Genomic DNA, 11,013 nt, shown 5'->3' on the forward strand with positions numbered 1-11,013 from the left:
GACATATAGGGTTCATAGCTGAAAGAAGAGAGGCACCCGGATCAAGTGGATACAGAGAGGTTAACAAAGTTTATTTGGCAACTTCATCTCCCTTCTGTTCATCGATGTTTTTCATACATTCCCTTTTATAACATCGAGGAATCAGATTACACTTCGAGAAATCAGATTACACTCAAGGGTGGTACAGTTCGTCTTCTCAAAAGCTGGTTTAGTCCGGTTTATCATGAGCGTGCCGTCGTGGGTCGCAGCTGACTTTGACGTCAACATCTTTTATCAGGACCTAGCACGATGTTGCTTGCGTCAGACTTTGAGGCCAACTTCTTTATCAGGACTCATCACGATGTTGGTTACTTCATCCTCACTTCTGAAGAAGTGCCACCGCCCTGCCAATTGCAGGCACCTCTCTGCAGTAGAGATGTCCTCCTGTACCTCCACTCTGACTGTAAACACTCAAGCATAGTCCACTCCACTAATTTGCAACATGATATGTGCACCATGTATTGAAATAAAGTTGCGTCATGGCAAATGTATAATAACCTTTAAATATTATTCTAACACTCTCTCTCTCTCGCTCACTCTCTCTCTCTTTCTCTCTTTCTCTCTCTCTCTCTCTCTCTCTAAAAATATATATATATAATTTATTTTTTTATACTATAATATATCATTCCTCTCTCCCCCAAAAATAAAAAATCCGAAAATTATCGGCCAATATTTCTCTCTTGGAAAGTTATTGTTGTCAGCATTAAGGGACCAAAAAATGATCAGCACCATCAACCAAAGAGTTAAATTAAAATCTGAATTGAGGATCGCATTGCAAATAAAAGCTAAAATAAGGATTCCATACATTCCTGATTCCCCCAGCAGTTTTGTTTTCGGAGTGCACGTGATATTCCTGCTGTGCTGGTGGGTTGCCGTCCAATGGAATCAGGTGCTGGGAGATGCTGAATGGGTTTTTACACAGTGCTGAGCAACTATTCGTACAGGCGCATTGGACCTTTTGTCCTCGGGGGCTTACAGCAGGCAGCTGATTTAGACTAGTGGCGGGAAGCTATGGACATGCACACACACGCACAAACACACCCCCACCCAAAGTCACTATCAGTTAGAAGTGTTTCCAGTATCGCCATTCATTGCTAATAACGAGAGATGCTGACCAGAATAACAGGCTGGACCTGCTCAGGATTGTCCAACCTCATCACATTCTCTACCCAACCCTCACATTTGGAAGCTGGGGAGTTATAAAATGTGGTTCCTGCTCTCAAACACCGAGCAAATGTTTTTGATACACTTCTTGAAATTATCATCCCATCCTTTACTATCAATAATGAATTGTAGATTTGCTGTTGTTGCAGTTCTCCTTTGAATGTCTGGGAAAGCAAAGTCAACATTTGTCGTTCAAAGTATCGACCGTTGTACTGACGGAGGCTATTTATTACCACGACACTCGTGCAGAAAACACGCAGGGATTTTTGAGTGAATGTTTTACAGCCAATAAACTGGGTGATGCGTGATATGTTACCTTTACTTTTTTACTAATTGGTCGATGGCTGCATGCATGGAACATTCAAGCAAGCAATAAACATTTGACTGAATTGATCGTGAAAATAAATATGACCTAAAAACTGAATTCGTCTGTCTTTAGTTCATTTGATCTTTCTAATAGTCATACATTTAACCAATTATTTATATTACAATTATTCTTTTTGAAGAAAGTGTTTCAATGCGCAGATATGTTGTAATGATACATCACAGCAATGCCGTCAATTCCCTTATAGTCTAAAAACCACAACATTTGATCCTCATTAAAAATGCGCAAAACTTGCTATACTATGCTATTTTTTTCAATTAAGGACTGGATTAACGCCTCACCACTTATCGTAACAAACAAATACCTACCCGACTTGACACTTGTATGGTTACAAAGAAATTGTTGACTAAAAAAATGATAATTCTGCCCAGTAATAATTCACAAAACTTAAAAGTGAAATTATTAAATGCATTTTTGCTATAAAAAATATATATTCCTAATTGCACCTCGGATAAGCGGTTCAGATAATGCACGAATGGATGTTGATTTACATTTTTTTTCCAGTTCTCATTTTAATCGATAGAGGCCGTCAAATCGTACCGTAGCCCTTGTGGTCACGTGACTTCCCGGAAGTTCCTGTCTGAGTAAAGCGCTGCACTGGACTAAGATTGCCCAGAAGAAGACTGTCGGGCATGGAGGTAGACGTCAACCTTGATGAGGAGAACCTCAGTGCTGCTCTGAAGCAGTTCGTCAGCCTGGGCAATGTTTTGCTTCAGCAGGTCAAGAAGGAAGCGGAGGGTAGGTCGAATAAAGTGGTTTTAGAGCATTAAATGTAAAACGAATTAATGTTTTTATTCTGTGTTGTTTGAACCTTAACTTTAGTTGAAAGTTGTTAAGCGCATTGTGTTAATTACAAATTAGATGTTTACATTTTCTTTTTAATGTTTTTATTTTCTCAAAATATTTTGACTTGCTTCTTCGTGCTTCGATGGCAAATTGTCATTTCCATCGTTTTCTGCAATGACACGTGCAAAGAATTCAACTTTCTTGTTCTCTTGCAGAGTCCATGGAGGACTTGGTCCCATACAAAATTGCCACTTTGTTGGGTGTGATAGCTGCTGGAGCAGATTTTTACAAGAGGTGAGTTTCAGTTTCTCTTGTGGTTAAAAAAAAAAAGATTAACTGAAAAAGTTGCATACATTTAATGGTGTATTCTTGCTCTTCCTTAGCATTGGAGTGAAAAAGAAGAGCGAAGCCGAGGCTATCTGGCAGAAGTCATATCGGTAAATCTAAACAAACAGACCAAAGGTCGCAGATTACTGTAATTATGTTAACGTATCACTTTGCTTCAGTGTGTACCAGGTTAAATAGTTACCATGACAACACATTTGTTACCTTAGCATGCATGTCACATCTTTTTTTTTTTGCACACAAAAAAATGTAAGCAATCAGAACATAGATGTGACCTGCTGTTCTTAAAATTATCCAAAGGATCAGAAATTACAAATCTATTTCAGCATTAATTAAAAATAATAGTTAAATAATTTGATAATTAGAAATAATTCAAAAGATTTAATTTTAAAAAATTGCAGAGACAAGATGCATTTCTTGTTCACATTTTCGCCTCCCTGCATCATAACAAAAAAAATCCAAAGAAAATGCCAACTGACGTCACACATGAGAATGTGTTGATTTACTTTGGTTTAACTTTTACAGACACATATTGGTTCAAATTCCACTTGCGCTTCGGAGGTTATAATGCATTTTCAATAATCAGTAAGCCAAAGTGCTGAGTGGCTATTTGTGTTTTCACAGTCATGTAGCAGTGAGAGAACAGGTGGAGGAGCTGCTCCAGCTCCAGGTTTGTACCAGGAAATGTACACTCATTGTCCAATTGCCCCTATTTGACCAAAGCGTGGGTGAATTTGTCTATACAGAAAGAGTGGGACTCCTTCCTAGAGCATGTGGACCGAAGTCTTCAGTCATCTTGTGCTCCCGTAACATCAGTAGGACAGACAGCAGACATCTTTAGCCCTGAAACTTTGTTGACTGATGGACGCAGTGGAAAGTGAGTACGTGCACCACCATTTCAACACTGATGGCAAAGTTAGCGCACTCCTCTAAAACTTATAAAGCCAGTTTATCCTGTAGTGATGTAAATTTAACGTTGAATAGCAGCCTGTGACCAAAACATTTTTAAGCTCCCAACCCCTCCGCAAGGGTTTTGTTAGCCACAGATGTCAAGTTAATGTCAGCTAGCTAGCTATATTTTCCTTAACTTCACTTAGCCCTTAGGGCATGGGTGGGCAAACCTTTTGATTGGCGGGCCACAATGGATTCTAAAATTTGACAGAGGGGCAGATAGAGTGTTTTGGTAACCTCACCTCATTGGAGAAAAAAAAAATACATTTAATTTTGAATGAAAGTGAACAAAAGCATAACAACAAGATATAAGTCACAGTATTTAGAAAATAAAACATCATCAAGGTTTATTCATTGAATTTTTTTCAAGTTCGGCGGGCCGGATTAAAACGTTCAGCGGGCCGCATGTGGCCCCCGGGCCGCAGTTTGCCCACACCTGCCTTAGGGTATCGTTAAGCATTTAACCACAATTAGTCAGGTAAGTTTAGTTGACATTAGTTAGCCTAGGTCCAGCTTGCTTCACATAGGCAGTTGAACTTTCTTAGCAAGCTAGGAACAGGACTGTACATTTTGTTTATGCATATTGCTTTGGTAACTAGTAATTGCTAAAGCATCGACAAGTTTAAATCTGTTTGTGTTGCTTTTGAAGGCGTGTCACCCTGGATCACTACCGTTCTCCGGGTCAGAAGCTTCTGCTTGTCCTCATCAGACACTTTGGATGACTACCGTGACGCGACCATGTGGCCGAGCTGGAGGGCAACAGAGTTAGTTGAACATATGACATATGACGTAAACAATTCAAATGTTTTTAAACATGTTTTCTTGTGGTCCGCAGGCTGCCCTGGAGGCTCGGTCTGTTAGGGTTGTGGTCGTGTCTTTCGGGGCCCTGAAGGGGGCTCGCTTGTGGCTGCAGCAGACTGGATGCTCCTTGGACTTTGTTTTGGATCCACACAGGAAGGTTTGCAACCATCATACATCATCTCATCGTTACCCGTTCTCTGTTTCATCCTTTTGTTATTTTTATTCATTTTATTTTAAGGCCAAATTATGACCTATCACAGCTAAATAGTTGTCTTGTTGGTCTTAGATCTACCAGAGCTTTGGACTGATCTCCTCCTGCGCTAAAGTCATGAACTTTGACTCCATGCTCCGGTATTCCGAGTACCACGCTGCCAACAGAGACTTCCCAGAATTCCCCATGCACATGCTGGAGGACATATACCAGGTACAGAAGACGTTAGCCAAGTTTGTTTGGATTTGATCCGACTCTTGTCGCAGCTAGCCAGCTAGCTTTAAGGCTGCCAGTTGGCCTCACTCAGCCTGTGTCACTTAACTTACGACTCTGAGTTAGCTCGGCTACTTAATACCTTTTAGCCAGCTAGGTATTATTATCCAGTGAACAGTTAGTTAGGTATTTACAGTTGAACTGTTTTACTGCAGTTAGCTAGCTAAATTGTTGTTAGCTATAGAGATGAAGTCTAGTATGACAGTTAGCCAGGTACAGTCGGTTATTTGCCTTCCATCAGCACACTTGCTTCCATTTCTCCAGTTAATCTTGGGTTTTAACTTAATTTGTTTGGCCAGTTAGAAGCTGCTATCCCTATAATTACAATTAGCCAATTAGACTAGCCACTGAACTACAGCTAGCCACTTTGGTGTCGCCAGGCTAAAAATAAATATATTTTTCCAGATGGGAGGTGACTTTCTGCTCAGCGATACCAACAAAGTCCTCCTGTCCCACCCAAGCAAGTACCCGATGGACCGACCCACCCTGAGCGACATCCTGCGGATGGCGTCTGGCTCGACCGAGCTAGTCGCACAGGAAGTTAGCGGGAGTGGCACTCCGACGCATGCTCATGACGTCGCACCTCACACTCACGACACCGTGAAGAGGTGCGACCGATGCCAAGCTGTGCGGACTGGCCGCCCGTTTCTTGCTGTCAGATCCTTGCTGTAACTTAAACGTGAACGATTCAGACTGCCATTTGAGCATTCATTCCATATCTTTAATATTGAATGTGGGGTCCATGTACCATTAGGGCAACTTTAGCATACTACTAGGATGACAAGTTAATCCTGTAGTGGCTAAAGTGGAACAAGTTGTGGAAAAAATGTCACTTGTGTTAGATATACCATAATTCTTTTACCAGTGCGCTAAATGGTCTTTCTAGTGAGGCCAAAGAGCTTTTTAGTATACGGACCTTAAACGCTGGGTAATAAGGATATTGATGACATTTTCAAACTGCTTTCCACAAGCAATGCAGTCCCCACATTTGAATTTGGCGCCGCCGTGTGGCCATAAAGTGCAAAACAGCTATTAGCTGTTTTCATTGAGATAAATCTTGAATAACGATTTTTACCAGTGTGTATATTTTCGTTTATTATGCACTTATTAATTATAATTAACCCTGTTCCTTCTTAGTGGAGGCCGATTTTACAGTAACATGCATGTTGTGAGGTTCTGGGTTCGATTCTCAGTTCAGGCCTTCTTGTGTGGTTTGTATGTTAAGATTGTGTGAACTTAAATGGGTGTGAGCAGTATGCCAATAACGAAAAGATCCAACTTTTCATTTGACAGTAAAAACACAAAAATTAACTTTTTCCTGATGTTCCTTTATTGTAATGTGTGACTTCATCACAAAATGCAAAGCGAGCGTACATGCATGGTGGTCCTGACAACCAGTGCATCAATATCTTCTCACTAAAATAGTTCTCTAGTAGCATTTAGGCCACGTCGCAACATCGCCTTTAAAAAGACATCTCGTGTAAAGATGCAGACTAGCATGATGCTAACTCGCGTGTGATTGGTCGCCACAAGGCTACAAAAGTACCTGATAAACACTCATCCAAGAACGATAAATGTAACATTTAAATGAGGGCTATGCTGTTGCTATGACTACATGTTTGCTGAACTGTAATATTTTGACCCTCAATTTGAAACAAAATGTGATATTACTTCAGAAAGAAATCGTCTCTCGTTAGATTAGCGAAGGCAGTTAGCATCAAGCTAACAAACAACAAAGACTTGATGCCATTCTTACATGCACTCGCAAGAAAATGATTGTGCTAGTTAGCCAATTACTAAACAAGCGCTAAAGTTGTTGCCATGTAGTTATTTTAACATTTTTGCATCTCTAAGAGAAAAGCTCTCTAATAACACTCAAAATGATGGAGCGCGAAAACCCCATCAAGCTAACAAATGCTGATGCAATTGGCTTGGCAAAGGTCCGATAAAGGAGTCTAGAGGACAGGCAGTGTGAAGCAAGAAGTGTTCAAAACAACAAAAAAAAAACCTTCCCCAAAAAAAAAGGCAAAATTGGGCCACGTGATTGGATGATGGGAATGTCGGTGAAGTGGCAATGACGTCATCCAAGGCCCCCCCCCGTCTTCGCTGGCGGGCTTACCAGTTGTCCAGAAAGTCGAATCCTGTCTTCAGGATGTTGTTGCTAGTGTTGAACTGGAAAGAGAGGACACTTTAGTGATTTGAGATTCTGGACAACTATGACACTATGCTGAAATTCACGCAAGAGGACAAGAGGGGTATAAGGGCTCACTGTTCAGAAATAAAATACAATTCAATGGAAGGTCACCTGGGGGAAGGCGGGACTACCAGGCGAGGCCACGTCTTCTTTTTCTTTGTTCCCGGGGAAAGTGGGGCTCTTGACAAGCGGGCTGGGGGTGGGGAAGACCTCATCCACGGTGTAGCTGACAACCGGCAACGTGCTCTGCGATCGCTCCCAGCCCGCCACTGATGACGAGACGCTGAGCGGAGCGACGGGGCTGGGCGAAATAGAGATGGCGGCGGGAACCGGGGGTGGTGCGGCGGTGGGAGGCTGAGGTGCAGGAGGCTTGGGTGCCCGTTGCTTGGTCGGCCTGGACAACACTGGAGGGTGGGGGTCCAGCTCCAGTTCTTTGGTGGGGAAAGACGTTTCCTGTGGGCAAACACATTTAAGATCAGTTCTTAATTCGGAACACCAAGCGTTTAGACTGTTGTAATATCATGTATTCTTTTTTTTCACCTAAAAATGATTACATTTTTTTTTACAGTGTATCCTCGCAAGCCTGTTGACAATTGTCTGACCTGGCGCAGGTACGATGGCAGCGACTTCTCTCCTTTCTCCAGGGACTTGATCTGGCTGGGCGTCAATGACTGGAAGTCGGCTTGCTCGCCTTCCAGTCGCGATCGCTCGGCGCTGATCTTCCAGAAAGCAGACTCCTCCTCGGGACGCCTGCTCTCGTTTACCAACACCTTGGTAAGACACATAGTGAGTCATTTTATCGAATGTGATACGTCACATCTGGTTGCAGAGAGTCAGCAGCACCACTTTCACTTTTGTTTCTCCTTTAACTTTTTATGTGTTGAAAAAAATGTGAATTATATTCTCGTGGGTGAAGAAAAATAACAATTTACATTGACTATTTAGGAAAATCAGAAATATCATTTGCATAAAAGTTCAGAGCGCTATGTATTCAAACTCAAAGAAGACACTGTGAGGCAAAAAGTATTCAGTACCTTGGTTCCAGTTGCACTCTTGCCATTTTGAGTGGAGTGAGGGGTCTTTGCAGGTTTGGTGTCCCCCTGCGAGACGAATATGCCCTGGTCGGGGCCCGATGTCAAGCTGAATTCGAGCTGGCTCTGAAAGACCGTGACAAGGCTCTCAGAGGACATTTTAGGGTGGAATGAGGGCTGGCTCAATTTAGATCACCCCTTAAGTCACATGCCCCTAACTTTTTATAGGGAGTATAAAGATTTATAGAATAAATAAATAAATTTGCAATAATATAATCATTCACAGTTTAATTAAATTTATCATGTTTACCTTGGTTTCCCACGAGAAGGGTGCTGAATGCTCATCTTGCCATGTGATATCCTGGACACAAAAGAGGAATCACTATTTCACATGTCATTTTAGTTCACATTATTTTGTTTGGAATGGTTCACTCATTACCTTCAATTGCACAAATGTCACCCGCTTTTTGTTTTATATGAAAGAAATTGAGAATTTCAGACAAACTAAAAATATTTTAGAGTTCTTTTTATGTATAATTGTGCACGTTTGTGTTCTCAGTGTCTCGCTAAAATAAGATTTACTGAATTGTCATGTTTTTTTTATTAATAATAAATAAAGGGGAAAAAATAATGTTTCTTTGATTACGTCATTGGCTGTAACGTGTCCACCTCCCAATATGGGTATGTGACGTCACTAAAAATGTTAGAATACTTTATGCTCACTACAACTCTTGAAAAGCACTAAAAATAATTAAGTCACAATACTATATAGTCAACTATTAGTAACTGGATGTGACTTTAAACAAAAGTCAAATGAAACTTCCAAGGCAGAAATCAGAACCCAGAATTACCTCCCGACTACGTGGCTAGCGGTTAGCAATGCAGCTAAAATGGCCTAAAAACTCTCAGGTTGAATTCGCACGTTGACCATTTCTAAGCACCTCTTCTCCAAAATGGACGATCTTCTGTCCGGTTTCTATGAGGAGCTTAGGGTAGCAGACCACTTCCTCTCGATCCACCCGATGCATCGCATATCGGGCTCGGATGAGCGGATCCATCATCCAGTTGTCAATGGCGTTGTCCTGCTCTTGCGGTGACATTTTGTCCCATGTCGAGCCGTGATTGTTTTTGATTTTCTCCCGTTCCTGCATGATCTTCTTGGCCATGGAGTTGATGGATGAGAAGTATTGGAATTTCTTCTCATCCATGGTATGGGCTTCGAGCCCCACGACCGATGCGGCCGCCATCTTGTACGTCTTCCAGCTGTTTTTTGTTGTGGGAAAGAAAACGTCACTGAGTGGGTGGGAAGTGTATGATTCACTGACTTCATGTGAAGTGTGGCACTTGATATACTGGGCGGATGATATAGGTATTTATTCGGGCAGCATGCGAATGGCGAGGGACCAAAAACAAGTGAAGCGAAACGTACTCGCACCCAGTTCCAGTTTTTCCACGAGTTTAGGAATTAAGAACTGTTGCTTGGTCCACAAGGACACCGTACAACCAAACAGTACAATGTCTATTTTTCATTGATCAAATTTACGAAGTACAACGAACGCAGCATTTGGTCGGGTAAACGTGACGTGTCCTTCCTCTTAAACCGGAAGAGATTGAATCTGTCGTTGCGCGTGAGCTCGCCATAAATTTAGCAAATTTCTTTAAGAAAACCACTTAAAGATATAAAGTAAGTAGGTACATCACTAAAAAAAACAAGACAAAACCCCATAACCGTTCGTTTTGTTGTTTGGTCCGTGTGTGGCTGCTTTTTTGCTTTACGAGGACTGCTTTGGTTATGTTTCGAGCATTTTGCATTAAAACTTGAGTTGATTTATTTTGGGGCCTTTGCTACTGTTAGCGACTTCAAATTTGCTCTGTACGTTGGCATAGATTCATGGAAATATATGAACGTAATTTCCCTTCATTCTTTGAATTTTGTACATCCTTGTTTACTTCTTCCTACTCGTTTACACAGTCCTTTTCTGCTTCATCATTCATCACATACTGTCCTCCCTCGCTTTCTTTGTTAAATAATATAAAAAGTATAATCCTATGTTGTTTTACCTTGACAGGATGGTGACAGACGTACAGTTGGCCATTTTCGCCAATATGCTTGGCGTTTCCCTGTTCCTGTTGGTAGTGCTGTACCACTACGTGGCCGTCAACAACCCCAAGAAGCTTGACTAAAAACCGGTCGCACCCTGGGCAGGTGAGTGTAATATGCACTGTATGGTTCTCTGACCAGATGAAACTGTGGTCAACTTGTAATCGGAATGATGGAAAGACAAAATGGCAAATCCAAATCATATCACATCATGTGCTGAAGCCTCTTAAAATGGAGGTTCATGTGTAAAGAAATGGAGAGTGAGCTTGTGATCCAAAGAATACCACATCATATTGTCAAACATAGCGGAGGCAGTGCCTTGGCATTGGAGGAGTGCATAACTGCTACTTTCCGATTACTTTGGAGCCCTTGCGAGTAAAGTAGGAAGAGTATGGAGAACAAAATCTACTCAAGATCCAAATAAGGGTTTCTCTGATATTTACTGATCTCGCAAATCTTCATATGCTGCCCAAATATTACCTCAAAATGGAGGTACTATGAAAAAGTCTACCATCATAGTCAGTTTGTTTCCAAATCAGTGTGGTACGCTATACAGGAAAACAAAAGTAATGTCATCACTTGTTTTTCCACTCTACAGATGGCAATCACCACCACCACCACCTCCTCTTCCTCCCAGGGAACAAAAACATTCCCCCCAAATTATTTCCTAAGCATTGTGCAGTAGTTACTTTTTTCAATAAAACATGCAAAGAAATTTTCTTTCCTCTAATT

At 41.5% G+C, this 11,013-nt stretch overlaps 3 protein-coding genes across 3 annotated transcripts; 2 read left to right on the top strand and 1 right to left on the bottom strand.

The window, feature by feature from the left end:
* Positions 1–2,157: 2,157 nt before the first annotated feature.
* On the top strand, positions 2,158–6,266 carry selenol (selenoprotein L). Its single transcript, XM_088285444.1, has 9 exons — positions 2,158–2,326; positions 2,590–2,668; positions 2,758–2,811; positions 3,344–3,389; positions 3,466–3,596; positions 4,320–4,434; positions 4,506–4,628; positions 4,758–4,895; positions 5,361–6,266. The coding sequence occupies exons 1-9, from the start codon at positions 2,221–2,223 to the stop codon at positions 5,625–5,627; spliced, it is 1,059 nt and encodes a 352-aa protein (XP_088141570.1). The 5' UTR covers positions 2,158–2,220; the 3' UTR covers positions 5,628–6,266.
* On the bottom strand, positions 6,263–9,467 carry c21h1orf198 (chromosome 21 C1orf198 homolog). The gene is made up of 6 exons (XM_088285445.1): positions 9,122–9,467; positions 8,491–8,541; positions 8,184–8,306; positions 7,752–7,919; positions 7,261–7,602; positions 6,263–7,127 (listed from the first exon to the last, which is right to left on the bottom strand). The coding sequence occupies exons 1-6, from the start codon at positions 9,425–9,427 to the stop codon at positions 7,071–7,073; spliced, it is 1,047 nt and encodes a 348-aa protein (XP_088141571.1). The 5' UTR covers positions 9,428–9,467; the 3' UTR covers positions 6,263–7,070.
* Positions 9,468–9,851: 384 nt separating this feature from the next.
* ost4 (oligosaccharyltransferase complex subunit 4 (non-catalytic)) lies at positions 9,852–10,994 on the top strand. The gene is made up of 3 exons (XM_088285446.1): positions 9,852–9,864; positions 10,250–10,386; positions 10,880–10,994. Exon 2 carries the CDS (start codon positions 10,251–10,253, stop codon positions 10,362–10,364), a length of 114 nt encoding a protein of 37 aa, XP_088141572.1. The 5' UTR covers positions 9,852–9,864; position 10,250; the 3' UTR covers positions 10,365–10,386; positions 10,880–10,994.
* The last annotated feature ends 19 nt before the right edge of the window (positions 10,995–11,013 follow it).

The sequence above is a fragment of the Idiotropiscis lumnitzeri genome, chromosome 21 (assembly GCF_059441095.1).
Source record: "Idiotropiscis lumnitzeri isolate Australia: NSW breed Sydney's pygmy pipehorse chromosome 21, RoL_Ilum_1.0, whole genome shotgun sequence".
NCBI lineage: Eukaryota > Metazoa > Chordata > Actinopteri > Syngnathiformes > Syngnathidae > Idiotropiscis > Idiotropiscis lumnitzeri.